The sequence below is a fragment of the Aspergillus neoniger genome, assembly GCF_003184625.1.
Source record: "Aspergillus neoniger CBS 115656 unplaced genomic scaffold BO87scaffold_5, whole genome shotgun sequence".
NCBI lineage: Eukaryota > Fungi > Ascomycota > Eurotiomycetes > Eurotiales > Aspergillaceae > Aspergillus > Aspergillus neoniger.
The window spans coordinates 185,464-213,015 of record NW_020291133.1 but is presented as its reverse complement, the minus strand read 5'-3'; the positions used below and the strand labels follow the sequence as shown (position 1 = coordinate 213,015).

At 48.9% G+C, this 27,552-nt stretch overlaps 14 protein-coding genes across 14 annotated transcripts; 6 read left to right on the top strand and 8 right to left on the bottom strand.

Moving 5' to 3' along the window:
* Nucleotides 1-32: 32 nt before the first annotated feature.
* On the top strand, nt 33-1,760 carry BO87DRAFT_351579 (uncharacterized protein; the record flags this gene model as incomplete). The annotated part of the gene is made up of 2 exons (XM_025621141.1): nt 33-1,199; nt 1,251-1,760. 2 exons carry the CDS (start codon nt 33-35, stop codon nt 1,581-1,583), a joined length of 1,500 nt encoding a protein of 499 aa, XP_025483166.1. The 3' UTR covers nt 1,584-1,760.
* Nucleotides 1,761-2,244: 484 nt separating this feature from the next.
* On the bottom strand, nt 2,245-3,064 carry BO87DRAFT_448160 (alpha/beta hydrolase; the record flags this gene model as incomplete). The annotated part of the gene is made up of 3 exons (XM_025628283.1): nt 2,245-2,717; nt 2,762-2,956; nt 3,019-3,064. 3 exons carry the CDS (start codon nt 3,062-3,064, stop codon nt 2,245-2,247), a joined length of 714 nt encoding a protein of 237 aa, XP_025483165.1.
* Nucleotides 3,065-4,500: 1,436 nt separating this feature from the next.
* On the top strand, nt 4,501-5,553 carry BO87DRAFT_393954 (amidohydrolase family protein; the record flags this gene model as incomplete). The annotated part of the gene is made up of 2 exons (XM_025625086.1): nt 4,501-4,597; nt 4,637-5,553. The coding sequence occupies 2 exons, from the start codon at nt 4,501-4,503 to the stop codon at nt 5,551-5,553; spliced, it is 1,014 nt and encodes a 337-aa protein (XP_025483164.1).
* Nucleotides 5,554-6,427: 874 nt separating this feature from the next.
* On the bottom strand, nt 6,428-8,229 carry BO87DRAFT_413103 (Zn(II)2Cys6 transcription factor domain-containing protein; the record flags this gene model as incomplete). Its single annotated transcript, XM_025626547.1, has 3 exons — nt 7,314-8,229; nt 6,853-7,160; nt 6,428-6,819 (listed from the first exon to the last, which is right to left on the bottom strand). The coding sequence occupies exons 1-3, from the start codon at nt 8,156-8,158 to the stop codon at nt 6,428-6,430; spliced, it is 1,545 nt and encodes a 514-aa protein (XP_025483163.1). The 5' UTR covers nt 8,159-8,229.
* Nucleotides 8,230-8,404: 175 nt separating this feature from the next.
* On the bottom strand, nt 8,405-9,291 carry BO87DRAFT_373379 (FMN-binding negative transcriptional regulator; the record flags this gene model as incomplete). The annotated part of the gene is made up of 1 exon (XM_025622532.1): nt 8,405-9,291. The coding sequence occupies exon 1, from the start codon at nt 9,194-9,196 to the stop codon at nt 8,408-8,410; it is 789 nt and encodes a 262-aa protein (XP_025483162.1). The 5' UTR covers nt 9,197-9,291.
* Nucleotides 9,292-9,788: 497 nt separating this feature from the next.
* BO87DRAFT_327267 (type 1 glutamine amidotransferase) lies at nt 9,789-10,671 on the top strand (the record flags this gene model as incomplete). The annotated part of the gene is made up of 3 exons (XM_025620178.1): nt 9,789-10,194; nt 10,256-10,330; nt 10,387-10,671. The coding sequence occupies exons 1-3, from the start codon at nt 9,826-9,828 to the stop codon at nt 10,669-10,671; spliced, it is 729 nt and encodes a 242-aa protein (XP_025483161.1). The 5' UTR covers nt 9,789-9,825.
* Nucleotides 10,672-11,431: 760 nt separating this feature from the next.
* BO87DRAFT_184370 (O-methyltransferase) lies at nt 11,432-12,492 on the top strand. The gene is made up of 3 exons (XM_025618433.1): nt 11,432-11,520; nt 11,642-12,167; nt 12,220-12,492. Exons 2-3 carry the CDS (start codon nt 11,648-11,650, stop codon nt 12,429-12,431), a joined length of 732 nt encoding a protein of 243 aa, XP_025483160.1. The 5' UTR covers nt 11,432-11,520; nt 11,642-11,647; the 3' UTR covers nt 12,432-12,492.
* Nucleotides 12,248-13,702, bottom strand: BO87DRAFT_373377 (DsbA family oxidoreductase). The gene is made up of 2 exons (XM_025622531.1): nt 13,185-13,702; nt 12,248-13,125 (listed from the first exon to the last, which is right to left on the bottom strand). The coding sequence occupies exons 1-2, from the start codon at nt 13,435-13,437 to the stop codon at nt 12,554-12,556; spliced, it is 825 nt and encodes a 274-aa protein (XP_025483159.1). The 5' UTR covers nt 13,438-13,702; the 3' UTR covers nt 12,248-12,553.
* Nucleotides 13,703-13,757: 55 nt separating this feature from the next.
* Nucleotides 13,758-14,820, top strand: BO87DRAFT_373376 (ankyrin repeat domain-containing protein). The gene is made up of 3 exons (XM_025622530.1): nt 13,758-14,284; nt 14,341-14,369; nt 14,437-14,820. The coding sequence occupies exons 1-3, from the start codon at nt 14,173-14,175 to the stop codon at nt 14,716-14,718; spliced, it is 423 nt and encodes a 140-aa protein (XP_025483158.1). The 5' UTR covers nt 13,758-14,172; the 3' UTR covers nt 14,719-14,820.
* A 48-nt stretch (nt 14,821-14,868) lies between these two features.
* Nucleotides 14,869-16,618, bottom strand: BO87DRAFT_373374 (esterase/lipase family protein). Its single transcript, XM_025622529.1, has 6 exons — nt 16,117-16,618; nt 15,835-16,060; nt 15,726-15,782; nt 15,355-15,666; nt 15,127-15,300; nt 14,869-15,073 (listed from the first exon to the last, which is right to left on the bottom strand). The coding sequence occupies exons 1-6, from the start codon at nt 16,206-16,208 to the stop codon at nt 14,972-14,974; spliced, it is 963 nt and encodes a 320-aa protein (XP_025483157.1). The 5' UTR covers nt 16,209-16,618; the 3' UTR covers nt 14,869-14,971.
* A 491-nt stretch (nt 16,619-17,109) lies between these two features.
* Nucleotides 17,110-19,169, bottom strand: BO87DRAFT_422553 (uncharacterized protein; the record flags this gene model as incomplete). The annotated part of the gene is made up of 4 exons (XM_025627125.1): nt 17,110-17,636; nt 17,695-18,278; nt 18,338-18,821; nt 18,914-19,169. The coding sequence occupies 4 exons, from the start codon at nt 19,167-19,169 to the stop codon at nt 17,110-17,112; spliced, it is 1,851 nt and encodes a 616-aa protein (XP_025483156.1).
* Nucleotides 19,170-19,771: 602 nt separating this feature from the next.
* On the bottom strand, nt 19,772-21,203 carry BO87DRAFT_373372 (glycosyltransferase family 69 protein). The gene has a single exon (XM_025622528.1). The coding sequence runs from the start codon at nt 21,070-21,072 to the stop codon at nt 19,795-19,797; it is 1,278 nt and encodes a 425-aa protein (XP_025483155.1). The 5' UTR covers nt 21,073-21,203; the 3' UTR covers nt 19,772-19,794.
* A 2,438-nt stretch (nt 21,204-23,641) lies between these two features.
* Nucleotides 23,642-24,898, top strand: BO87DRAFT_327246 (uncharacterized protein; the record flags this gene model as incomplete). Its single annotated transcript, XM_025620177.1, has 4 exons — nt 23,642-23,824; nt 23,883-24,217; nt 24,279-24,630; nt 24,710-24,898. Coding segments are annotated over 4 exons (1,059 nt in total), but the record flags the coding sequence as incomplete, so codon positions are not given.
* A 391-nt stretch (nt 24,899-25,289) lies between these two features.
* On the bottom strand, nt 25,290-27,322 carry BO87DRAFT_327245 (MFS transporter; the record flags this gene model as incomplete). Its single annotated transcript, XM_025620176.1, has 9 exons — nt 26,692-27,322; nt 26,585-26,641; nt 26,341-26,521; nt 26,060-26,283; nt 25,838-25,981; nt 25,729-25,785; nt 25,533-25,666; nt 25,395-25,467; nt 25,290-25,341 (listed from the first exon to the last, which is right to left on the bottom strand). Coding segments are annotated over exons 1-9 (1,479 nt in total), but the record flags the coding sequence as incomplete, so codon positions are not given.
* Between the last annotated feature and the right edge of the window lie 230 nt (nt 27,323-27,552).

Below are 27,552 nucleotides of genomic sequence, written 5' to 3'. Positions count from 1 at the left end.
TCACTGCAGCAAAGCAGCTCTGAGCAGACAATATGCCTGTCTCACGCCCCAAGCGACAGGACAGACCCAAGCACTCTGAGCTTGATACACAACGACATGCAGTGCGCGCCGGCATAGAACGTGGAGAAAGCAACGCTGAAGAGGCAAAAGAATCAGAGAGGGAGACATGGGCCCAGGCAAATAGACACCTGCTGAATCAAGTGTCCGGTATCAGCGAAGAAAGTCTGATTGATGAAGGCCGGGCTGGACGGTACTCATGTCCGCCACTTATGTCGGCAGATTCGGAGGCCTTTCTAAGCCCCGAAGAGACCACCTCCATGCCTCGTCCCGCCTTTTACAGACAAGTATGGAGTAGGCCTAGCCTTGTCATGCGGCCAATGTATCCATTGACGCCTGATGACAGCCCCGAGGACGAAATGAATCCTAAAGCACACAATGCTTCGAAACAACTCCACCAGACTTTGGAACAATTTACCACCGGCCCTACCAGCTCAACTTCCGACCTTGCAAGCTCCGTCATACCCAACTCGCAGGGGCACATCAAGAGGTATGTACGGCACCAGAGACGTTCGACCCCGTACTCTCGGCCTAGCCGTGCCCCCCGACCGAGCCGCATCCATTCGCCGAATGAGTGGCTCGGTCGGATGCAGGATTGCTTGAGCGAGGTTGACATGGAGGTTATCGATCAGCAAACGGACCTTGTTGGGCTCCGTAATTACGACCTGAGCCATGTCATTGTCAGCCACCGAGAGTACCCCTTCAGGGAGATCAACTTTATCATGCTCGTATGGAAAGATGTTACGGGCCCACTAGACGTCGATTGGCCTGCTTTGCAGGTCCCCCTTAAGAATCGCTTGGCTGCATCATACCACGGACAGAATGACCACGGAAGCCGAAGGGCCCTCTACGGTGGGATCGTAGTGGGCCAGTTGGCTCAATTTTATGTCTTTGTGGGAGAGGGTCCGGCGCAGTTGAACCTGTCCATTTTCGAGGACAACAAACTGACGCTCAACCTGGAGCATGACCAGGAACTTATTGACGGCCATCTGTCCTGGGTTAAGAACGAGTTTCCGCCGGAAGTATACGAGGAGATCGAGAACGATCCCAGCATACAGGCAGCTGCCTGTTCCATCGAGGACTTTTTTGGCTCCGTGAGCTCGTCTTCAACTGCGTTCGACCTACTGCCCGAGCCCGAGATCGTGCTGGTGACCGACCAATCCAGCACGTCAGCACCATTGCCTCAGCCCGAGTTCGTGCCGGAAGAGCTGTCACCAACTATCCTCGAAGTGGAAAATACCTTTGAAGATTTCCTTAGGGAAGTCACCTGGCAGTCTGCCGAGTCCGAGCATAGTCAAGACGAGAAGGAGCAAGCCGGCAATGATGGCGAAAGCGATGGAATTAAAGAAGACAAAATAGATGATGTAGCCGACATCATTGACGAGGACACCCTAATAAAAAAAGCCCTGAAGTACGTGGGTGAAGGAGCACTCGACACAGTAGTCGGGTCCGTATGTTTAACAGACGAACTGAACTTTGAGACCGATGACGAGCAGGGACTTTATATCAAGAACGAGCTCTGCTGAAGTGGTTGGAGGTTCTCATGGCCACCACTTGAACCAGGTCATATGGCTTCGAAAAGTCCACGATTCTGTACTGCAAAATTTCGAGAAACTTTGTTGAAGATAGCTTGAAAAACTGACTGTTGCTTACCATTTAAAAAACCCAATGCCTTCGTAGTACGATTCAACTAAGTAGACTTTTGTAGTGAGAGCTAAGGTAAGAAGAGGATACTGTCAGCTGGGGCTTATGAAGAGTTGAAATAAGGTTTCTAGGCTGCGCTCGAACCCATGAATTAACAAGTAACTGATAAAGATTCATGGATGATGTATGTTGTAGTGTGAATGACTGCTGGAGCTTCTGATTGATGATTGGTCCACAGAGCAAATTAAATAAAAGGTACACAGACACGATTGTTGAAGCATACCGTCACTAGTTGGAGGTCACATGACACCAAACCAGATCATGTCAACCACTATCCACGTGCATTAGCTCCTCTTGTGTACCTGTCCATGTAGACCACGTGAAATTGGCTTCCTTACTCGGTTCTATACTTTCCCGGGTAGTGTTGAGAATTATTATGGTTAAGGTTTCCGATGTATTTCATCCCTCCCTATTAAAGTGCTGGCTATGCAGGTGCTTCGCCGCTCAAGTAGTATATAGCAGCTTGTAACCCACAGAATCACATCAAGACGCGAGTTTCCCTTTGATGAACATGATCATCGCATCTGTATACAATTTGCTAGTCGGCACAGAATGACCACCAGGGTGAATGAGCACTTTCTCTTCCTCAGCACCTGTGGTCGCATCAATCAGAGTGCGGCTTCTTTTGTAGTACACATACTCATCAAATTGCCCATTCATATGAAGCATTGGCCCTGAAATCTTTGGGGAATAGAAGGCTTTGTATCGAAGGTTCAATCCAGCGAAATCACAGCAGCTGATCGAGAACTTGATAGGCTCGACTCCATCAAATGACTTAGGGAACGGAATACCTCCACTCTCGACTTCGGCTTTCTCGAAGACACTCTTCCTGCCTGGTTCAAGCAGGCTCGTGATGAGCCCAGTTAAAAATCCTCCCTGGGAAAATCCAATCACCCCGGCAAAGGGACCCTGAGTGCGCATGATATTACCAAGCTTTTCCAGTGCATCGGGAAGGCCTGAAATTCATCGTCATCGCTGACCTTGTAGAACCATCCATAACCTGGGTCAGTTCCCGGTATATAGCGTTCGCAGTCGGTTGGCTTCAGTTTCCAGGTGCCGTCGGGGTACACGAGCTCTACACCATCTGGGTAATCGGGATGGTATCCAGGCGCAGGTGCTGCTGGAAAGGCTTCCACGAGGGCTTTCTCCAGGCCACGTATGTCTGCGCGAAATGACTCTCCAGTCTCAGTATAACCTGTCGAGAGTAATTATGGTCAGTGGTGGTATTGACATCCGTGCTTAGAGTCAGGATAGTACCATGGATCATAAGAATCTTGAGCTTGGAGGTCGTTATTCTTGTCATCGTAGCGATTGATTTAAGGAGCTTTAGATTCAATTGAAGATGTATCAAATGGTGTTGTTTTCCTCATGAGGATTAATGTCGAAGAGGTGATTAACACCGTGGCATTCGGCTTCTTATTTATGACTAGATGCGGGGTACTTGCATGATAGGCGCACGCACGTCAACTGACTTCTTGGAAATTGCCCAGTGGCACTGACTAAATTGATATGTGCCATTCGGATATAGAATGTGCTCCCATACTTACATCCATACCAAAGCGGTTACAACGTGCAATAGATCAGTAGGTGCTCTATATCTATATCTTCTTTTGTCTTGAAGACAGTCAATAATATCCAGTACTTTCAATACTCTACCAAGAACCTTTCGAACTTGATCAGATTCTCAATGAACGGAAACGGTCATTATAGCCAAAATCGAATTGAAATCTCGTATTAATAGTCACATATATTACAATCCACTATAGTCAGAGTAGAGAATTGGGCGCTTATCTTAGATGACGCAATACGTAGTCCACCTGGCAGATAACTAAGCGGCTTGCAGGGCTATGGACTAATTAGCGCTATATAGCTCCGAGATTGGGTTGCAGCAGCTCAGCGGCTGCATGCAACTTATGGATAAGAAGCGTGAGAACGACTTTTATGTGACTGACAAAAGCACAACCGTGTCCATACTTTGGTAGTGAGCAAACCCAAGCGAAATCAAACATTGTATACAACCTTGGGAGCATAGGGAAATGGATGCTTTCTTTTCTCCAAATAATCGATCCTTTCGGAGATCCTTATCAATTGTCATTCATCAAATATTAGAATTATTGTATTCCATCCAATCACTTAATGCGTACTGATAACGCTCTCCCGCAAATTACGACCCACATCGATAGACCACGTCGGACTTCAGCCCTATCTTGTTCTCGCCTCTTCAAGTGGATCATCCCATGTTGCCCCTTCAGGATTCTCTCGCCAACGCAAAAGATATAGTGTATTATCCATTAGTGGGAAGTGGCCAATTTAGGATATACGGTGTATATTTCTCCAGTAGGCCTCTATGGTTGGGGTGATATCAGGATAATTCTGGTATTTGACCACCCGCAGTCTCTTCTGTTGCGAATGAGAAAATGCGACTCAGAATTCTGACAGAGTAGTTCAGTACTTCAAGATATGTCTCAATTGACTATCTTGTAGATTTCGATTTACCAGACTAGCATGATGATGATGATGTCATATGAAGTCAGGGACAGACCCACAAAGATGACTTCATCAATTCGCTGCATAACTGCTTCTTCCATCACTGCTTTGAATATCAGACTGTAAAACGTACACAGCGGCTTGATAGAGTACGACGAACTTTGAGACTGAGTAAACATTCAGGTCCAGCCATGACCAGACAGAGATAAAGGAGCATACGCGATTCTCAACAATCACCGCCCAGCCACCAATATGTTAGGCAAAGTCGTCCTCGAAGAAGCCTACGAGCGGCCTAACATGCAAGAAAAGTCCAAGCATGAGGCCAGTCTCTACATTGCTCCCAATGACCGTCCCCGCTACATGCGTTAAATCAACGACATCAATCAAGAACGACTGAAGCTAGCCGACGCACACGGCATCGGATACACCATTGTCTCTCTCACCGTCCCCGGCATCCAGGGCATCGCCGACAAAGCCGAAGCCGAACGATTGGCCACCGAGACCAACAACTGGGCAGCAGAGCAAATCAAAAACCATCGGGACCGTCTGGGCGCCTTCGCTTGCCTCTCAATGCATGATCCAGCCCAAGCCGCCAATGAGTTGCGCCGCTGCGTCCAGGAATTAGGATTTCACGGCGCGCTGCTGTGCAGCTTCCAGCATGCGGGTCCAGATGGTGAGACGTACCTGTTCTACGACCAGCCGGAATATGATGAGTTCTGGAAAGCCCTTGCGGAGCTGGACGTCCCCTTGTATATCCATCCTGCTGCTCCGACCGGGGTCATCCTCGAGAAACTCTATGCTCAACGACCTGCGCTTATCGGTCCCCCGCTATCGTTTGCCAACGATGTCAGTTTACATACGCTGGGAATCATCTCCAGCGGAGTCTTTGATCGCTTTCGAAAACACAAAATCATCATCGGTCATCTGGGAGAGCACATTCCGTTCGATTTCTGGCGGATTGACCATTGGTTCCGGGACGTCAAGAAGCCAATTGCGAATGAGGAGGGTCGGGTCATGGCACAGAAGAGCCTCTACCACTACTTTAAGCATAATATCTGGCTTACTATTAGTGGTCACTTCTCCACTCCGACTTTGAAGTACGTGGTCAATGAGATTGGTGCTGACCGGGTCCTTTTTAGCGTTGACTACCCGTATGAAACAACCGAGAGTGGCTGTAACTGGTGGGATCATGATAAGGACGCTATTGTTGAGGCTGTTGGAGGTGTTGACAATTATTATGCCATTGGTCGGGAGAATGCGAAGAAATTGCTAAGGTTGGACAAGTTTCACGATAGTGATGCTTGAACATCTTGAATGGATCGGAAGCTCGAGACACCCGCGACTAGGCTAATCAACACATTGCATCCCTTCAACTACCGAAGCTCAGGGGCGTAGTTTGTACATCGACCGGATAAATGAATTTCAGAACGGTGTGACTCAGTAGTAGCAAATAGTGAAGGACGTAAGTTCCCGCTTGCCTGCTGCTGCCGGAAACAATTCCCATCCATTTCCTCCACAGTGGAAGAGACCGAGTATCGGGTCCCCATCCAATCAATACATCACATGAAACACATACAGACCGCAGGCCGGGTGCCTGTCTTCGTCGCATCCACGAACATTTGATTTAACTGCGTTTAAGGGTTCGTGTGGGTTATCCCTCGGGTTTGGTGATGCAGATCTCTGTGACCAGAAACAAGTCTGTTTCGGACAACGCCGGCGGAGGATGACTAGGGGTCTTAAGTGTGGATAGCTCGGAAAACTCCGTTGTGTGATTATCCAGCACTGTCCGGGTGAGTTTAGAAACCCGTCTCAATCAGTGACCCTGGCTGGTCACTGAGTGGTGGGAGTAATGCAGCGGGATGGATGTATGATAATGCCTCCTCGCGGCCCAAACCGGCTCAAGGCGGCTGTCGTTTTACATTGGCACTGCTGAAATCTCGTCTGGAGGGATTTAAAAGGCCAGTTTACAGGTGATCTCCTTGTGGCCTGTATATTAGTTGTACAAGGATCTACCCGAAAGCATTGATTCTCTTCTGATGGAGCCGATAGGGCACTCTTTGAATGTGCTTCGCTTAACCACCTGACTGTCTGTCAGGGAGGATGCATACTCCAGCAATGCTGCGTACAACATGCGACTAAATGTGTCCGGTTGGAAAGGATTATTCCACTGTCGAGTGAATCAGACATTCAGGGAGATGCAATCTTGGAAAAGACAGTCGAGATTATGGTTTTTCCCATGGAAGAGAAGGCTTGTAATCGACTGGCTGTTGTACCCAGTAAGCTTGGGTGTTCCACCGCCGTTATCCACTGGCTGAGTGACAGTGAAAACATCACGGCCGAGGGCTCTCTGTTGATTGATGATCTTGACCACGTTGAAGGTTTGATAGATAGGAGATGCCTCCTCTTCGGTTGGTTGCAGATTAATGAGCGTCTGCAACCAATCTTGGATCTCCAAGCCTACTGATAGACTCTGGCATCGGAGAATACCCGCCAAGAGTAAGCCCGAGAACCCGATAGTATAGCTATTTTTGGTAATGGACGTCTGCATATCGCTCCACTGTGCAATCCGGACTAATGTCTGAACCTAATATTCCTCTTCATTACACTCCCGTCCGGGAAGGGCGGTTTCGCGATCATAAAGGAGTCGCAGAATACCCGTGCACTGCATGGCTCGTGCAACTACGTAGTATGCATAGTTCAGCGCGGCATCATGGGACTGGAAGCGGATTGTAGTGCTGTCTGTGTCGTTGAGCTTGTATATTAGCTGCTCGGATAGCGGAAGTTGTAATATCCATGCATCCAGCTTTGCCGCTTCTTTGTGCAATAGAGTAGTGCAATATACATAGTATTCGTCGAAATCGGGATCACTAACGTCGCCTGACCGAAAATTCTGAAACTGCTGCAGTGCGGCACTGAAGTTCAATCAGTGTGATTCATATATGATGCTAAGGACTTTCACACGTCGCTCATGTAGTGTCTGAGGTACGTCTAACAGAGAGGCTGGCAAGGGTATCGATGGAAGATGCTGACAAACTTCCAATGAACTGAAATAGGCTCGAGCCCACTATATAACATAGTGGATTTGCATCCACGAAGCAAGCAGCGACTTGGTGGCTGTGTCTTTGATGTCTTCATGCCATTCAAGAAGATTCATCATCCCCCGGACGTGAGTGTAAAAGCCCTGGAAATTGCCCATGGCTTGCTCCAGATGAGCGAACAGAACAAGAACAGTTAATATTGTGACTGAGTTCTGTTGGTAGTCTTGTGATTGCATGATGGCCAACTTCTGGATTGCGGACGAGTAGTATAGATGACTCCGTGTCTGGTGGATGAGACTAGGACTCATTGAACACATCGTCCCGGCTGAGGGTGTTCTGCGCTCAGCATGAAGGCGCCCGATATTGCACGATGAAAGGGCCAAAAGGGCGTCGTTGAGAATGGGATGGTCAGCGGCTAATGAAGTGGCAAAATGGAATATCGGGTGCAAGGCTGGTAAGCAAGAGCCCTCCCAGTAGGTGGTATAAAAGATATCGCGGTCCGTCATTTGCAATGACTGGATGATGCTATGGCTTCCGATGGAGGTGACATCTTCTGCAGCTCGGACAGCCAATGTCTGGTCTTCAGTCGGTATTGGGCTTGTCTCCTGTATTGGTCTTGTCTCTTCTGACGATACACTGGATGTTGTTGCGGATGCTAGTTGCTTTGGTGATGGTTTTGGGTCGTCGAATGTCGCGATTTGAAACTTGAAAGCTGGCCTAGCATATTCACAGATCTTCTCAAGTCTCGCGCAGGTCCCGCATGTGGGCTTTCGCTCATCACATTTGGTTCTGCGGCTGCGGCAACTCTGACAGCCATTGCGGGAGCGGATGATGTTTGTCTTTTTGGGTCTGGGTGGCGCAGGCTTGTACATGTGATAGAATTAGGATGAGGGAGACGTTTTATCTTCCATTAATTCGACCTTTGATGTCAGTAGTAGCAGAAACCCATCCAGTCTGTCGGATGGGAGCCGAGGGCAATCCATAGTAGGGGTTGAGTCACTATTAATGTGGTGCACGTGATTGTGCAACCAGTCAAAGGTTCACACGCTAAACCGGATCAAGGAATGATTCATCGCCGATCTATTCGGGGCAAAGTAGATAGAATATCCTTTTATGCTATTCTATTCTATCGAAGCAGACTTAAGCGCCTTCTTCTTATCAATCAACTCCCCTCGTTCCTGAACCAAAGCTGAAACAGCCTTCCCAGTCTCTCCTCCCATAGCCGCGAAACCCTTAACCACGCCGTCCCGGTCGCCGGGCCTCATCTCCTGACTCATCTTGTACTTGCCCTCGATCTTGGTGATCTCGATCCGAATTCCTACCACATTCCTCTGCATCAGTTCAATGTATCTCTCGGGAGCGTCGGCAACCTTCCACGGCTGCGGTCGGTCCCCTCCGGTGAATCCCATGATTCGTCGCTCGCATTGCTCTGACAGATCGTGCATTTGTTTTGACAGGAAGGCGCCCGCCTCTGGGGTCCTGGAATCATAAAACAGGGAGAGCTTTCCGTAGATCTGAACGACAGAGTAGTTCCACGTTGGGACAACCTTGCCGGTGTCGGGCTTTGTCTCAGTGTAGAATTTGGGGGTCACATAGTGATCATGGCGTCCGTTGAATACCACCAGGACATCGCGCTCGAGCGGAAGGATGCTCGGTGGTGCTCCACTGGCAAGCTCGAGCATGGCTTTGGCTTGGGGGTTCTGCTTAGCGATATGGGCACGTAGTTGCGGATTGGACGACGGGTTTTGTTCGGTCTTGGGGTGGTCTAGCACGAAGGGGACGTGGGTGCATTGGAGAAAGTCTTGGGCGGAGGAGTCAATGCCCGTAATGAGCATACCCAGAGGGTTCTCCTTGATGAATTGGAGGAGCACCTCCTCATCAGATTCGGCATGTGCACTGGCAAAGAACATGGTTTGATGGACTGGAGGAAGAGTATACTGTGTAGATTGTTGGAAGACTGAAGGCAGGGTACTGGGGAGGAATAGATCAACTTTATATTGATGTGATGCCTGCGTATTTTGCTTTGCCACTAGCAACTATGGAGGATTCAAGATTCTCGCCTTATCTGTCTCAAACATAATAATCCAAAGGACGTGATTTGACCAGCGATTGTGACTCTAGTCCTATGCCTCTTTCCATGTCAAATCTCCGCTCGGCATCGTTCTCGCGCACTTGATCCGGTAATTAGTGGGTCCAGATCCACTTTCGGCCAGAGATCCGATCGCTCTCGGTAACCCGGTTGGGGTAACAGTTGCCTCTGCCCCTGTCAGTCATGGCTCGGTATTTCGTGGCGGCCTCTATTTCTGGTGACCCAATCAGATCTGCGAAGAAGATCTTACTATAACAGGTGTGCGGGTGCGATGTACTGTCTCTCCGGAGAGAAAAGACTCTGTTTTTCGGGTACGGCGTAGACGACAGCCAGTAAATCATAACGAGTATAAGTATCCGCCAGTTTTCGCTAGCATAGACGAGGACTAGCATCCTGGAAAGCTTATATCGTCCATTTAGTGTAGCAGGAACTACCAGCGCATCCAACACAATGGCCAACCAATCGCCACTACGCATCGCAGTCCTCATCAACACACCTCCTGGCAATGAGTTCTGGAACGATGTCCGCGGGTCTTATCAAGATGCCTTTGATGTTATTGCACCAAATGTCAAGGCCAATATGTACGATCCCGTGTTTGAAGGAAATTTCCCCAATCCTCAAGAGTATGACTTGATCGTCTTGAGTGGAGGGAAAGCCGATGCCTCATCCTCGGAACCCTGGGTCCTTGGTGTTTTAGACTTTCTCCGTAGGACTGCGAGGGAGTCACCAAAGACTAAGATCCTGGGTATCTGCTGGGGCCACCAAGCTATATCAAGAGCATTTGGCGGAGAAGTACGAGCAGTGCCTACGGGACCCATTGTATGTCCCGCAGCCCGCCCAGCTCATCATCACCCACAAACTGACATATCTTCTATGATAGGCCGGCCTTGAAGATGTGAAGTTGACCGAAGCTGGAATGAAGTTTTTCTCTACCCGATCAGGTGTTAAGACCTACGTGCGTTGTTTGATGGCTGCCCTTTGGTTGTTCGCCCTGCTGATGATTCTCCCCAGAGGTTACCGGAGTTTCATGTACGAGAGGTGGCCCGACCTGGAGTAGGCTTTATTCACCTGGCGGAAAATCATGAAATGTTTGTTAATCAAGAAAATACTGTGTTGTCGTTCCAGGCGCATCCAGAAGTCCAGACTGAACTGGCCAAGAAGATGTTGTTGGAAGAGGATGATGTGTACAATGGCAATCTTTCGGACCGGGAACTACAAGATCGATTGGCGAAGCTGGAACGGCCAACAGATGGCTTTGAAGTGCTGAGACGGGTTATAGAGTGGGTTAGGGAGTAGATTGATCCTATTTGCAATATAAAGCATGGGTCATACTAGCATGACAGAGGGGTTCTTGATCTTAACAAACTGTCATCCTTTGCTCGTGTACATTCGCGATGTGACACTGGTAAATCAGATACTTATTATTCATAGTCATTTTGCCTGGAACGTTGAGGTCTTGCGATAGAGCCATGATGACTCATGTTAATTCCCTAACTAGGGCCGATTCTCTATATGCAGTGTATCGGGGAGAGCTCACATCCGGCGCCACCTGATCCTACGAAGACAGCAGTTATATCCATGAATGCTGCTAGAAAATAGAGTCAGTATCTTGAATTTACCGCTTTCATTAGCCGATATGTTACATTCCTCTTGTTGTGGTGCCAGATGACTCAATCGCCTTCTCCGAAATGCCAAGAACTATACTCGATCTCCGCGGAGTCAATCTTCCAAAATTTCTGGACCTGGCAACTTCATTTAGTCAAGAACAACCATAGAAGCCGAAAGAGAATAAAAATCAAGTATGAATCTTTGGTGCCATATGTACCGATAAATCATTTCATGAAGGGAGATGAACAGGCAGACGTAAGCTTAAAAATGCCATTACCGGCTGTAGCCTTGATTTGGCCTGGAAGAGTCTGACTGTGTACGACGCTATATTACCACATCATTGGATGCTGGAGTTCTATTTATCGGCATCTGTTCCCTTGAAAGTCTCACTGTAGTTACTGGTCTCTGCATCGTCTTTGCCGTTCCGATGCTATCCGGAAGAAAACATGCCCCTGTTGATGCTACTCCGAACGCCAAGAGCCCACTCTTCCCCCACATCCATCACTCATCCTGTTCTTCCGGCGTGATCAAAGCAACGTATTTCATCTACCATCTACCTTAGTCTACAGCAATCTTGAAGAATTCCTACCTTATAGTTACTTTCTGCTCGAATTCAATATATCTGTTAAGTAGCACTCATTTTGACATCTAATAACAGCACACCATGCCATCCCCCAACCCCGTCGATGCCCCGCAACATGTCCTACAGCTCCTCTCCGAACTTCACAAAAAGTCCTTGGAACAGGAAGCCCTGATCTCCAAGAATGGCAAATTTATCTCGACAGCTGTTCTCGGCAAGCTGGAAGGCAAAGGCCCTGCCGCCAACCCGCAAGCCGAATTCGATCAACTCATGCTCGACAAGTTCATCGCGCTGGACGAAGACAAATGCCAATTTACCTATCAGCTGATCAACTCCATGGGCGCCACCAATATCATCGAGGCAGGCACTAGCTTTGGAGTTAGCACCATCTACCTTGCTCTGGCTGTCGCAAAGACCACCGCGGCGACAGGCAAGCCTGGCACTGTCATCGCAACGGAGAAGGAGAAATCGAAGGCAGATATTGCGCGGGGCTACTGGCATCAGTGCGGTGAGATTGTGGAGAAACAGATCGATCTCAGAGAAGGTGATCTGCTTGAGACCCTGAAGGAAGGGCTGCCGGAGATTGATCTTCTCCTTCTTGATAGTGAGTTCTGTGATCCTTGATAGACACTCCACATGCTAACTGAGATCCGTAGTCTGGACTCCACTAGCACTTCCTACCCTCAAAACTGTTCTCCCTCACCTTCGACACGGTGCAGTTGTTCTTACTGATAATACGATCTCCGGCGCTCAGGGCTACGCGGATCTGCTGTCGTTCTTGAGATCGCCTGAGAATGGCTTCCGCAACATGACTTTGCCTTTCACTAATGGGTTTGAGATGAGCGTTTACTTGCCGCAAGGAAAGTAAACAGAGAAGCAGGGTGAGAACAGTGAGGATGAAGCAGAACGTATCCAGACCAAACTTGTACATAGTTGCATGAGCTCCTTGACTCAGTAATAGTACATGTTCACTTGACGCATCTCATAAACTCAACACGAAGTCATGGCCTGACCTGCCTCCTGGTCCGCAGATTCCAGTTCCTTTCCTGTTTTATGTGCAATGAGAGCTTTCAAGAACTCATCGACATCCTGGGTACCACTTAAAGTCAACGCCCCACCTTCAGCAACCTCTCCTCCGCTAATCCGAAAGTATGGCACACCGTGAGCGCCTTCCCGACGAGCCGTTGCCGCCATATCATCAATCTCTTCCACCCCCTGTCCCTGCTCAAGCCAGGCCCGGACTCTCGCTTCCTCCAAATACCCCTCACTAGCGTACACGGCAACGCGCACCAGGGTTTCAATATCAGTGATTTCCAACTCATCCTCGAAATGAGCTCGGAAGATGCCTTCAGCAACAGCCGTAGCAATATCGCGAACACCACGTCCATCATTCTCTTCTTCCCGACTAACCAACTCGCTCAGCAACATCACTTGATGCGCACGTAGACTACTTCCAAATCGACCTCCGAACTTGAAATGGATCCCTTCTTGTACGCCTAGTCGCTCCAACCGAGCTTTTGCGGCAAGAACTTTATCAGCTCCGAGTCTTTGGGTCATTCGCTCTGTTGTGGGTAAATTGATTAGGATTTGCCTCGATTTTGGAAGATGTAAGGCTACAGACCTATGTAGGGTACACTTTCCATTGGAGCCTCGCGGTCTAGAAAGTACGGTTTCCAGGAGATGCGGATGCGATCTTGGCTTCCACCAGGATAGGTTTTCTGGTATAGGCGGATGGCCTTGGTTAGGCGGCGATAGCCGATATAGCATTGTGTATGGAAGTTTAGATTCAAATGGATATAAGAAGCCGTGGGTGGATTGTAACATACCCATGGGCAAACTGGATCCGAGATGACGGTGAGTTTAATGAGTGCCATGGTTGCGAACAAACTGGATTGAAGACGAAATATGGTTGGGAAGGGAAGGAAATCTAGGTAGAGGGATTTCATGGGTTATATAAGTAGTGCTGGCACTTGATTCGGGGTAGGACGAAAGATGCCGACTAGAAGAGTGGCGTTGTAAATGTAGTTGCCTCAGAGAGACATGTTTGACTGATTTTAGGCGGCAATCATCCGGCGATCGAGCGAAGCTAAGGTTCTTCGCTGAACGCTAGTAAGAGTGCATTTAGAAGTTAGCCTGCTGAAGAAGACTAGTATTTCTGTCTTAAATTCTAGATATAAGATGCCATCACTGGATGATTAACCGCAGTACGTGCCTAGCAAGAAGTACCTGCATAGACTCAGGATACTCTAGTCAGGCCACTCACGCTGCGTCCCCCCCTGCCCCTCCTCGGATTCGGCGGGAATAGCCTGGTCTGGAGGACTTTCCATGCTAACCGACCAATACTATCATAGCCTGCAACTCTTGCATATTGATACCTGCAGACCCCACTGAGCTTCAAGGCAAATGATTCCCAACGAAACGATGGAGCTAGTTGAGCTGGACAGCGAAATGCAGTTGTAGGGCAGCAACCTTCAGGCCAAACAGCTTGACACATCTTAACTTCGAATTTTCTGTACCTCCTCACCCCGTTCCATTTTAAATCTTGCCAGTAACGATTTTAAATCGAATTATCATTTTCTTCGACTGATTACAGTGCCTGTTGAGACGAGATGGGTGACGGAAATACCTTCGACAACAAAGACAATACGGTTCATAACCAGGCCGGTAGTCAAGTTGTTTATGGCAGTATTTATAATAATACTTTCTATTCCTATGACCAAGGTATATCATTCGGTCAAGCTTCTAATAACTGCACTAGTACTGATATCCAGTCACAGATGGCGTGCGGCATATTGCTGAGGATAAGGTAGACAGATATACTGTTCAGCACCCAAATTTATTATCACAGACTAATGTGTCATCCCTGATGCCAGTCTCATCTTGATCAGAAGCTCCTAGAAGCAGCCGCTAAAGGGGAGACTGCAAAAGTGGAGCATCTACTGGACAACGGCGCAAACGTTTCGGCCGCGGATTCGCAGGGTCACACAGTGCTTCATGTCGCTGCATCTGGAGGACACGTTGATATTATCAGCATCCTCTTGCGGCGAGGGGCCGACAAAAATGCGAGAAATCGTTCTAATCACCGTCCTTCGGAGCTCGCCAGATTGCTTGGTCATATTCCCCTTGCGAACAAGTTGGAGCTGAATTTGCTTTAGAGGAGGGGTTTAACAGCTATCTCTATTTTCACGAATCATAAAGGATATTCGCTCTTAGCAATCTTCAATCTTTTCCTGAAGGCACACAAGTCTACTATCGATGCATATAGAACTCTTGATGAATGAAATGCAAGCATCTTCTAATTTACCGTCTTATCCCACACGAACAAGATATCATAACTCAGCGACAAATGTTGCGATCTCGTATCATATTGCGGTAGAGCACCAAGAGCCCGTGTTTAAGTACGCTCGTCTACCGTGCAAACGCCCCAAAGTTCATTCCCCCATTGATAGTCTGCTGGCCTGCCTGGTTCATGATGGAAGCTCCATCATTGTTGAAGTTGAAGACAGGGCTCTAGAATGCAAATTAGCAGGCGTAGCAGTGAACGTCAAGCAGCAGACCCTTACACTCGACTTCTGCTTCACCGGTACCTCAACCATCATCTTTCTCAGTGCCCCAAGCACCAACCCGTATCCTTCATCATCTTCCCTCGATCGGAACTTGCAGATGTTCTTATGATCGGCTTGGATGGATATCATGTCTCCGCGACCGGGGATAGTGGCAGAATTTCGGTCAACCACCTTTGCTCATGTTAGCCTAACTATTAAAACTTCCAGGATCTGCAGTTCATTTACCATAACTCCCTGTGTTTTCAACTGCTCATAGAAGAAAGTGGTCACGATACTGTCGTCGGAGTTATCGCGTTTTCGCAAAACGTTCGCGAACTCTTCGATCAGGTGCTGCAGTGTGTCCGATTTGTTTTTCAGGTCCGAGATATTGGCTTTGCTGCTCTCGAAGATATAATCCGCTACTTTGTTGAGACGAGACACCCAGTTTGCGATTTCGGAACCGCAGAATGGGGTCCCCAGAAAGACTATGCCACGGACGTGTTTACTGATAATCTGTGTATTGTCGGAGGGGGAGCTGCGGTTGCCTGCTACGACAGCCTTCGATGGCTTGTTAAATCTCCCAAACATTGGGAATAAATGAAGGGTTGTCAACTTACCTGTGCGCAGACCAAGCCGCCCAAGCTATGAGCTACGAAAATTATCGGGCGCTCTGGCTATTTGCCATCCTTAGCTACGATACTCAGAAGAAGTAGTATTGCCTCTTACCGAAGAGGCTCTGAACCGCGATAGCTGAGCACAAAGATCCTCAGCATTTCCCACAATTCCGTTCTGCGATAAAGCTGATGTGAAGCTGACCACCCGTGAATCATATCCAAAAGTCATGATACGGGTCTTGGGTAAGTCCTGCGGAAGAAGGGCTTGGGGCCAGCACACATCATCGATCGTCCAGGTTGCGTCGCGACTTCCGCCAAGACCGTGGACGAAGACGATACTGAACGCAAGTCAGCGATGGGAAAGGATATTGGCTTCTAGGGTTTAATCACATACTCTACCTCCGCTTCGTTGGAGTCGTACAACACTTTAATGCCATACTGAGATTCGCTCTCACTGGCCTTTGCCGAGCTCCGGAAGATAGTCATGATGAGTGTCTGCTTTATGCAGAGAATGGCGGGGTAAGTGCTTGAAGCTCTTCAGTCAGTCACTGAGGATGTAAGTGGTTTGATTCCATGTCTTGAGTGCCGAAGGAAGCCTGAATGGCTTTATATCTGCCTGCATAATACGTGAATAGCCAGACACTCAACTTGAATCTCGCTATAGGTATTGCCCGCCCTCTTTCTTTTCCTCTGCCCCGCCCATACCTTGGGCATCCTGCTAGTCTACCAGGCAAAAAAAGACAGGTCCAAGCCATCATGCATAAAAGCCCGGCGGATGTCGATCATTTGCAAGTCGAGATGCTGTTGGCTGCTGATGCGGCCATGTCACCCTAAATGAACCCGAGGTCTCCGAGATAGCACCACGAAGGAGTACCATGGTATTAAAACCCTGTTTCTCCAAGGCTGGGGTTTCTAAGGTGGGCGTGATTCAATTGTACGTGGTCAAGAATCTCTTTTGAGCGAGTAATATAAGGCTCCAATATATGTGGAACCTTCTATGATGTTGTTTCCATTGGCCAGTGAGGCACATGCAACTTCCCCTCATTCTTGCATGAGGCCATTTCGTTTTTCGTACCTCGCCACAGAGAATTTCGCCCTGGGTAGAAAACCCAGAAGATGCAATAACCCATCCTATAACATAGCATTTTGCGCTCTCGGCAAAGGTTGTATTGGTCGAGGATGACAGAATAACTCTCACATCTCTATAATCAAGCGGACATTCCGAGCTGAGTAACTAAACTATTACGTGCCACAACCACGCTCTTTGTTCCAATAGTATCTCATTTTAATGGTGTAGTAATATCGTTCGTCACATTTAAACATTAATCATAATATGTACCAATAGTCCATCCCGGATATACTACGCCGAGTCTACTATATCATCAAGTCATATCGAGCCCCTCTTCAACGGAGTAACCTCATCCACAGAACCCAGTCCAGCCATGCGCACGCCATCCTTCCCTTGGATTTCCCCGAACATGACCTTCAGGTTCCTCAACTCATCCGGAACATTCTCTCGACCTCCCAAGCACCCCTTAGCCGCCAGATCATCTAGCCGTGTACTGGCTCGAGTAGTACATAATGTCTGGAACATGCCGGTCATGCTGGCAGAAATACCGTTGCTGATCAGCGCGTGTCCGCCAAAGAGAATGAACGCCAACGCCGATCCAAGGCACACAAAGTACGTGGCGATCAGGCGTGCCGGTCGGCTAAAGGAGTATACGTTCACCGTTAGATTGTTCGTAACGGTAACCTGGGTGGTTGTTTGATTCATGGTCAGGAGGGAGATAGTAATGTTTCTCAACAGATCTTGCATTGAAGCGCCTGTAATGTTGAAGGTCGGTGTGTTTGATGGGCCTGTGTATAGGTCTGTCAGGGATATGATAGTGTTGGCTGATGGCTGGCCGTGGATGACTACATTTTGTGAGCCTCTATTGATGTTAATCTATTACTTGCATGAAGGAGTACTCACTGAGCATGTCAATGTATCCTGAGAGTGCCAGTACCAGTGAATCCTGGATAGCGGCCAGATTCGCCCGACGGAAGATGTCAATAACATTGCCTCCGGTGTCTCCCGTCGTGGTCGCATTGATTTGCGAGTCCAGAGTCCCAGTCCGAGGAGATACGCCACCATCGTCGTACATATACGAGCTGTTTAGCTGACGAATTGGATTGACCTCCGCCGATACGTATTGTTGGCTCCCTGTGTAAGTGATGTGCAGATTGTAGGTCGCCTCGAATGCTCGGCAGGTGAGGTTGTCGTATTCATTGTCCCTCTTCCAGCGCAGGCCGAAGTCAAAGAAACTTTCTGAGCGGTTTGTGCGAGCAGCACTGTCTTGCGATGCGATGTAAAGATACCCCCTCGTGTTCGTCTGAGGGTAGGTCTGGTTGACCCAGTCGTAGAGATCAGGAGAGGAGTAGTTGCGGCACTCGAAGCTGGGGCCCGGTATGCTAATACTGTAGGAGCAATCGGTAGCACACGGAGACGAAGCTGGAAGGTAATGCCCCGCCATCATGGCCTGTCTTGCGACGCGGGTAAGCTTATAACTAGGTCCACTAATAAAGTTGTTAGGGCCTCTGTCCAAAGTGCAATCAATAATCATGTTCAGTCTAACCTATAGACATCGTAAGAATTGGGCTGCCACAGTGCTTCGGTCATCATGCCAGCAAAAGTGCCATTTCCAATGAAGGCTGGGTCAAATGTCGGAACCGATTGGTTGGCCAAGGTATGGAACGACTTGGACTCGACGGTCAGAGCACCCGCTGGGAAGATCATGGCGATGGGGATACACCAACATATTAAGGCGCAAATAAACGGGATAGGAGCCACCGTTAGGAGCTGCACATTTCCGAGGTAGAGGGGGTTCGTCAGCACTGAGAGGAAGGCGTCAATGTCGCCGATGCGCATCGGGCGCGCGCGCAGGTCCTTCCACAGCATCTGAATGAAAGACATTCCCAACGCGGCGGCCAGAAAGGTCCGGAACCCGTTCACGAATACAACAGATAGGGCTGTCACGTATGGCTGCTTGATGGTCTTTTCGACTTCACGCTGGTCCAGCCAATGAAAGAGACCGAGATGCATGGAGGCCACAGAGGCCGCTGAAACGCACAGTCAATAAAGCTTCCATTTTTGGTAAAGAAACGGCGCCGACATAACAAGGCACCTCGTCCTCTACATAAGGAAAGCCTACCTAAGAGAAAGCAAGTAATGATGGAGCTTGGGGTCATCCACCCAATGGTCCAGTGGGACGTGCTGGTAGTGCCCTTTTCGAGCGTGGATGCGACCGACGAAGGGGTTGCTGGAGGTTCATCGGAAAATCCTTTTTCATTTTGGGGTAGAGTAGCCTCTGCGTGTGCATTTCCAGTTGAGTTTGTATTGCTCTCCGATACTACCTCTACTTCCAGTTCTCCTTGATCCGCCAGCGTGTAGTGATGCTGAGGCGCCATGAGGAAGGCTGCAGTCTGCCAAGCGGACGGCGAAGAAAAGTGAACGAACGGATTGCAAGACGGCCTCGAGACATTTAAGGCCCGGCTCATCTCCGAACAAAGGACGAAAGTAGGCCAATGCGGCGCAGCAACCCCGCCTCCAGGGATGAAATGCGAATTTGGCCGCAGGGCCTAGATAGGCTGAGCTTCGGAACGGGCCACCCACAATACGTTGATGGATTCCGGTGCAACGGAGACTTGGAACATGCATCCAGGCAGCAGCATCACATGGAGGGGAAATTCAGCTAGAGCAGCCAGGTTGAGAACACAGCGAGCGTGTCAGCGCTAGTCAGCAACGGCGCAGGATTAGCTCCAACCGGGCCCTGATCGTGAGGTTATCCCTGCATTCACCCGCTTTCAGACGGTCAGCTATTGGCTGGAAAAGCCATTGCAATCAACGAGATACCTTTAATAACTATCCGCAGGTGCGCCAGGCAGGGTTCATCGCAGGCCACGTACACGCGACCGAACAGTCGGGTGGAAGCACTGCCTCGCTCTGCCTGTCTGCCCGCAGCAAATAACCCATTATTAACTGGTGAATGCGCATCACAATACATTAAATCCACACTACGAAAATGGCTCGGAATTAAACAGCGTCTACCCAGGACTGGTCGTCCCAGGCTGGCATGCATTTGATCTGCTTTGGTGGCTCTTTCTGCCAATGGACGAGCTCATCATGAGGGGAATATCGCCCTTCCAATATCGTATGAACGTAGCCCTTCTCCTCCTTAGCCCTCAATGACCAGCGATACTCATATGCAACATTCACAGTGGGGATAGCAAGCACCTTCCCAAGACCCATGCGCCATAGATCTTGTGCCAGCAGTGTAGGCTCACCCATATAACACTCATCCTCCTCTGAATACCGGAATTCCACGTGCCCATCAATGAATGGGCCACTGTCTAAAGTGACCATTCCACCCCAGCAGCTATAGACCTGCAAGGGAAGATGCTTAAAAAAGCGTTCACGAGTGGGACCATGATGGGAGAAAAGGTTATGAGAATCCCATATCCGCCCATCAGATGAAATGTCAAAGAAGAGATCTCCAGAGAGGTCTCGGGATACCCAAACATCATGAATGACTCCTTCCTCTCTCCAGTCAAATGCGCATGTCATTGTCGCATCTTGCACCTTTTGCTGGTACACTAACTCTAGTATGTCCTCCGCGCAGATGCCGATGTCGTTGATGAATATGATCATGGGATCGTGGCCAAAGGGACTGCCCTTCTGTCTGGCTCCTGTGATCAGGGGTTCAAGGGCCATATTTCGAAGTTCAGACAGATCCTTGATGCGATTTTCCCCGGGCCCGAGTGGATTTATCGGGCTTCGGGAGAAGTAGTATCGCACCCCCATAGCATCCAGCTCCGGCTTCAAACGAGACAGGATCTCATATGTTCCATCTGTTGACCGACCCTCCACTATCGACAAAGCGCAATGTTCCGGCCCCAGGTATCGAATAGCCTCCAGGATGCTTCCCATCAGAGGGAGGATGATATGAATCACTTGGTAAAGGTTGAGGGCAAAGAAGTATTGGATTTTGGGGTGCTTTCCGTCGACTGGAATCAGTGTATGGTAACGCTGGCTGATCGTCGCGGGACACTCAAGGTGAGCTGTCGCAGTCATGTTATGGTTGATAATGCCGCACACGAATTGATGGATCTCGACCGGGGTGTAGTCGCTTTCAGCCTTCATGCGCGAGTGGAGGTCTTCGGATACTGATGCAAGGTCGAACCCAGTGCACGAGCTATGGGCACGAGTCTCTAACCACCGTGGTTTCTCATCGCTGAGAAGAAGGAAGAGAATAGCTGAGGCCCCAAGGATTAGCAAAAGCCTTCGCCATGGTCTCGGGCGTCCGAATGTCATCCTGGCTCAGGCATCAGAAGAATTGAAGATTCGCGCAGACAAGATGAAACAAACGGGTTGTCAGTATTGATTCGGGAGTATCGGTCTTTTAAAGAGAAAGCAAAGCCTTGACGCCCACGCTAACATTATAGCATCATTAGCATGGGTGCTGGATCTACATTGTGAACTTCCCTGACGGGCCCTGAATCCTTTTCCGCAAATGTTGACTGTCAGCGGCGGCTGTAAACAATGATACCACATGATACCTACTGGTCAGAACTTGTCAGATCGAGAATCGCACCACTCAGGGCTGTGTTGTCTCGGCAGTGCATTCTTGTGACGACGATGCCAACTGCAAGAAAATCATTGTTTTATTAGCTTTTTATTGAAGTGAGATTTCTCTCTCAATCTAGCTACTTGTATCTGACGTGGCTTGCGCCAACAGGCTCAAACTTTCTGCCCTACCAGATGGCGAACAAAGTTAAAATAAATTTAGATGGATGGTTAGTAGTTGAGATGATTGAGGCTTCTGCCTGTAACATCGGGTAACAATACAATACAGATATGGCCCCAACAGACCAATTCCGACTACGAACCCTTTAGTATAATTAGTATCAAAGTAGTGCGCAATGGCGGCTGCACAGTGGAGATGCGTGTCGCCGCAAAGCTTCTCTCATTCGAGGAGCATCCACACTACCACCTCCAGCCTAGCCGGGGTCCGCGTCACTAACTTCATGAACGGCGCGTATCGCCAAGCAAAAAGTCAGCTGGAGTGGAGATTCAGGGGCTCGTGCTTGCTTTCAATTCTTCCGACTCTCCGAGGGTCCCGTCCTACGTACCCGTCCAGAACTAAGCGGAAGGGACAAGGACAAGGCCTTTCCAACATTCAGCCTTGCGCCGCGGAGGTCGATCGGAAATTTGCCAAGTAAGAGGCACAACTCAACGCTCTGAAGCTGACGTAGAAGCACCTACCCTATATGTATTAGCCTCTTGGTCTTGAGTGCTTATGGTGTCAATGCTCTTACATTAATTACTGGGGCTAATTAATCTTCGCTATGAGCTGTTTGGACTGACTAGATCATTGTCTGTTTCATCTCATTCTCGGCTCCTACGGAAACGAGCTTCCCGACTTGGAATCTCTCTTGAGAGCTGGTCTAAACTAAGCAAGTCTAGCCCAACAAATTGGCGAATGGCCTTCCGTTGACCCACTCAATTTCGAAAGATATGAGAAAGAAAGGAGGGGAAAAGAAGACTAAAAGATAGAAATAAAATAACGATTCTCGGCCGATCACACCCTTCCACCTCTATGATGAGCTTGTGTCCGCTCTACAATATGGAGGGCTCTCTAGCTCCCAAATAAAGGAGAATTTCAAGTCACTGTCACAGAGTAGAGCCTTCATTATCCAGACAGTTTTCCTTTAGTACCGAGACCGGCTCATTGCAGTCTCATGTTGGTAGTATGCTGTCTTAATGAGCGGAATAAGAACCACCAAATCTAGCTTCTAAGACCAACCCACTCTCGTGAGATAAATCAATCTTACTGCCGCATATACGCAGGTCAGCCGTTCACCTCTATCTCCTGGGTTTTATGCTCTATACGAGGATGGTCGTGCCTGCTCCACAAACTTGGCGACCGTACTGCTTAGGCCCTCCACTTCTGAGATAAAAGTCACCAAGATACCTTGACCTCAAAGTTCAGTTACTCTGTGATCAGAGATACCTAAGGCAGAGTTTCGTTGTAAAGAATTAAGTTAAAGTTACAAGTTCACCAAACCAGGAACCACACAACGCTAATATCATGGTGACTTGGTCAGGTGATCTACATTTCCTGTTGGGTATATATGCTGATTGGGTCGATCTGGAGTAACTCAAGATTCACGGGATCATCGAACACAAATCTTTTTGTGTAATGGCTGTGCAAGCCATTCGCGTCCCGGCGAAATTCTTACGCTTGAAGCCTCGGAGTACCCCTAGCGAGAACCGTAAACAAGCATAATCTGGTTGTCAGATCTGGCACCTTGATCCAATGGTAGCAAGCACGGAAGTTTCCTCTTCTGATACATCTAGTCTAGGCTCGAGAATCCCTGGCCAATACTCTTTGGAGACTCCCAGGATAACACCGTAGCCTATATGGCATACACCAGGCAAAGTTCCGTGTACGGGTGGAGCTTGAGTGGGTTAAACGCCTGTAAGAAGGCTAGTCTGCTTGGACTTCCACATGCACACAATTGCCTCCGTGTACCGATCTTCTTCACTGACATAGGCCTGAGCTACCCGTATTCGACAATTGGCACGCCTGTCTCCCGGCTCGGCGTAGGCATATAGACCTATTCTAACATGTCATCCGTGCAGGCGTACGGGGTTACCGTGAATGGAGCAAGGGGCGCTGCATAACTTTATCTCGATATGGCAGTAAGCTGTCGTTGATCTTTACTTCACACGGCTTCCACCGGCTCCCCAATTGGCAATTGGCCTACGTGTCAGGCGTACTGCGATGATATGCCGAATACCTATAAAGCTTCGACGACTGCACTAATACTTCATATGTAGAAGTCCCCACTAGACCAAATTGAAGACTACATCTGCAACAATGACTACATTTCTTGTGCAAGAAGACACGTACAACACGGACAACATCGACTTCAAGATACGGGGAATCGCGGATTCTTTTAGCGCTTTCGTCATTGACTTCAAGGCTTTCTTCGGTGTCAGACCCCAGCATGTCAGCCGGAGATTTAGCATCTCCCTCTCAGATCTCAGCTACCAGCCGAAGGTACGTTAGTCCCTTTCCGTTTTCATCCCGTCTCTCGGATACCAACACCACCGTATAGATCTATAACCCTCGTGCCGACTGGGCAGTAACTGCTGCCTTCAACTCATTCCAGGCGCACCAGGATTCAACACATAATTCAGTGCAACGCTTTGCAACCATCGGTACTGGCTCAGGTACCGACGCCATTGCAGCGCTGGATGTCTTCCCTCACCTTCGCAGCATCGTCATGACAGATCTCCATGATGAAGTTGTCGACAAAGCCAAGATCAATCTGATGTCTGCCACTGAAAAGGTTGATGGCCGGGTGAGGGCTGTTGCCAGAGACGCTACTGGGCTGTCTGGTCATAGCTTAGTGCCCCTCAAGGAACAGGTGCCTTTTGACCTGATATATGAGTGAGCTTTCCCTCACGAATCTCACGATCCTGAAGTTGAAGAATACTGAACAGCATTCTAGAAATCTCCCCAATATTCCCCTACCGGATGGCGCTGATCTCCTGGACGGTCAAACCTCCTCGACTTATTTCGATTGCTCAGACGTGTCGGGGGTGGTTCCCCCGTTTATATCCACCGCTCTTCTTGACCTCCATTATGTCTGTCTCTTGCAGGCGAAGACCTTCAATCTGCTCACCGAAACTGGCGTCGTCCTGTCTAGCATGGGCGGCAGAATCCCAATCGACACCATGCTCCGGCTAGCAGATGCAGCAGGTTTCACTGGAAGGATCCTGTCCATGTCTTGGAAAGTGCAGAGTGAGCCAGACTCGGTGATTGAAGGATACGCGACTCAGCAGGAGAAGGGACTTGGACCGGTAAGTTTACTGCCACTCCGCATCAAGGGCTTCTGGGACCTTAGTAGGCTGAAACGACAAGCTAATCTCGTACGTGCAGTTCTATTTCTACCGCGTGAGTACGCTACGGCGCGTTTTCGGTCACCTAACAGCGGCTGAGGCTGGACTACGTGCACTGGAGATAGAGTATGAGCTTTTGCCTGACCGGCTGGATGCAGTGACTGCTTTGAAAGCTCACAAGCAAGGTATCGATATTGGTCATCCAGTTGTCGTTATGGCTAGCACTAGACATTGAGGTTGTCTTGTGATTGATTGTTTGTTGTCGGTGTTTACCTTTTTACGACATAACTCGAGCCCGGAAAAATAAAATCGGAATCCGTTTAGAAAAGGATTCTGTACTAAAAGTACTTGTTGCTTTGAAAGACTATGATCGGGGGCTTCCGTCGGTCTTTTACTTCAATTTAACTTGCATTTCCTCTCAGATTGGCACCTTATCTCGGTGAATTGAATGAATTCTTATTTTGTTCTAAGAACATCCTCTTTGTCTGACTAGATCATGAAGGTCACACACAAGCTCAGTTTATCGATCTTGGATTTAGTACTCATGTGAGAAGGTATTTGGCATTCCCATCGAGACTAATATGGTACAGTCCAATAATCCCTTCCCGTAACTTTTAGGTCGCAAAGCGACTTCTGCTTCGAATCCTTTTTCCGTATCTAAAGAAGATGTACCTGTAATCAAGCTATTAATTCAATATGCATTATCCCTTCCGCACTTGACTTACGGGAACGGAGCCATAGCAAGGCTCAGGAAAGCAAGCAAGGACGTAGCCCACTGATCACCCAACTTGTGGTACACTAGCAGTGTGATGTAATTGTCAGCTACTGGCAGAATGCCTACCCATTACAGTGACGCAACTTACTCGCCACGCCAAAGAGAGGAAAAGCAGCTGCAAAGGTACTCCTGGTAAAGCTGTTGGCACCAAGCGCACTGGCTGCGTACAGTGGATAAGCGTCCACGAAAAAGGTAAAGACCCCTTGAAATACGAAGATCATTCTATTTACGGTGTCAGTGAGAGCGCCATCAGGCATCCAGTCTCCAAGACAGTCTGAACTTACCCAGCTCCAAATACGGCGCTTCCAATGATAGGCACAATCCAATGGACTGAAGGGAAGCTGTTGTCTTTCAGTCATTTGCCACATCTTAGGGGTGAGACAATGTACTCACGCTGTCCATCCAAACCAGAACAGTCCGATCGTCATGAGCGGAGCTCCGATGACAGCGGGTGGTAGACGACTTTCCGGCTCATTGTTCCCGGTATTTCCTTCCTCTTTGTGGCCTTGGGAGAAGTAGGGGTAAATCTTGCAGCACCTGTTCCGCTCTTAGTTCCAAATTGCCTCCATGATGCAAGAAAATGTGCACGTCCACATCGAGTCGCTCATCACCTACCATGGATCAAACAATACCGCCATTATCATCCCCACCAAAAGACCAGTGAATGCCAGTCCCGACTGCCATAACCCGAAATTATACGCGTTGCCGTACACCACCCCGAACGCTCCAAAGAAGAGATACTGGACGCCTAAGGCGATGGACGAGAGAAGGCAAAGATTGAGACACATCGGCTCCAGGAGAAGTAGCATGAATGGTCGATACAGTGAGCGAAGAACAGTCTGGTTCGAATTAGTGGTTAGCCACCTATCAACGAAAAAAGGTGGTATCATATCTACCTTCAAAACAGATCGATCCATTTTTTCGATCGCAGCCCTCCATCGATCGTCCCCGGTTTCCTGCCGCAGTTTGCGAGCCCTGTTTCGGAGCAGCACTGGCGCGTATGTCTCGGGAACGAAGATAATAACAAGAATAGATTGGATGCTTGACCAGATGAGCAAGACGTAAAATGACCACCTCCTGTACGCTCGTAAGACTCAATTTGCTGGGATTTTCCAGGCCCCAGGGAAATTTTTCGCTTACCATAAGGCCCACGAATTTATCAGCCCGCCCAAGATAGGCCCTATGCTAGCCCCGGTACTGCACAGCCATTAGTCGCTAAACGATACCACAAACAACAGAGTTCGTACAATGGTGAAGCTGTGTATATCAGCATGGGAGTATGCAGGGTGCTTTTGGTGTACATGTCGCCCACGGTAGCCCCCGCGACCGAGGTAAATGCCGCCCCTGCGAGTCCGTCTAAGAACCTCGCAACTAGCATTGTTTGGATACTGTGGGCAGCAGCACATGGTATGAGGAAGACGATGTATAGTGGAAGCGAAACGAGATATATGGGTCTTCTGCCGTAGAACTCCGACAAAGGGCTCATCATTAGAGGTCCCCATCCCAGTCCAGCAATATAGAAACTGAGTCCGAGAGTTGCGACAGTCCGAGAGCAATTGAATTCGGTCATGATCTGATTGTATGTCGTTGTGTAAAGCGAGCTAGTGACACATACGCACACCGTCGTGGTACTTACTAGGCTCACGATGATCCATTTGCGCTTCGATGTCATAGCGTGTGGGTTTGCCGGATCGTCCTCCTCCCAGTGAACCTCGTAATCGTCCTGGTGCTCATGTTCTTCACTTTCAGTAGTGTTGATCGTCTCTTGGTCACCGAGCTCAGCCTGAGCCATTTTGCAAGGCATCGCCTTCAGGGCCGGAGGGGATGATGATCTTTTGTGGTGGGGCGCGCATGGTGCTGAGAGAAAGTGCGAGTTCGTTCTCGGTCAACTAATCTTCTCTTCATGCAGATAAGCATCAGGCAAGCCGGGTTGTTGGGGTGTTGGGCGCCACTGGTGCTCGGAACCAAATTTTAACATCTCATAGGGTTCCGGGTAGTACGCCGGACTCTGTATTTGGAAATAAGCCGAGTAAGGTCTGAGAGTGCAACGTAAGAAACGCCTCACAGACACATGTGGCTTAAAGGTGGTACAAGGCCTGGGTAGTGTG

Excerpts from the sequence above, each read along its gene's own strand:
- BO87DRAFT_184370 (XM_025618433.1), top strand. The coding sequence starts at position 11,648 with ATGCCATCCCCCAACCCCGTCGATGCCCCGCAACATGTCCTACAGCTC. Across the intron at positions 12,168-12,219 it reads TGATCTTCTCCTTCTTGATA|TCTGGACTCCACTAGCACTT; the intron begins GTGAGTTCTGTG and ends TGAGATCCGTAG.
- BO87DRAFT_373377 (XM_025622531.1), bottom strand. The coding sequence starts at position 13,437 with ATGGCACTCATTAAACTCACCGTCATCTCGGATCCAGTTTGCCCATGG. Across the intron at positions 13,126-13,184 it reads GGAAAGTGTACCCTACATAG|AGCGAATGACCCAAAGACTC; the intron begins GTCTGTAGCCTT and ends TACCCACAACAG.
- BO87DRAFT_373376 (XM_025622530.1), top strand. The coding sequence starts at position 14,173 with ATGGGTGACGGAAATACCTTCGACAACAAAGACAATACGGTTCATAAC. Across the intron at positions 14,285-14,340 it reads TTTCTATTCCTATGACCAAG|ATGGCGTGCGGCATATTGCT; the intron begins GTATATCATTCG and ends ATCCAGTCACAG. Across the intron at positions 14,370-14,436 it reads GGCATATTGCTGAGGATAAG|TCTCATCTTGATCAGAAGCT; the intron begins GTAGACAGATAT and ends CCCTGATGCCAG.
- BO87DRAFT_373374 (XM_025622529.1), bottom strand. The coding sequence starts at position 16,208 with ATGACTATCTTCCGGAGCTCGGCAAAGGCCAGTGAGAGCGAATCTCAG. Across the intron at positions 15,301-15,354 it reads TGAAAACACAGGGAGTTATG|GTGGTTGACCGAAATTCTGC; the intron begins GTAAATGAACTG and ends ACATGAGCAAAG. Across the intron at positions 15,074-15,126 it reads CGGTGAAGCAGAAGTCGAGT|AGCCCTGTCTTCAACTTCAA; the intron begins GTAAGGGTCTGC and ends TTTGCATTCTAG.
- BO87DRAFT_373372 (XM_025622528.1), bottom strand. The coding sequence starts at position 21,072 with ATGACATTCGGACGCCCGAGACCATGGCGAAGGCTTTTGCTAATCCTT.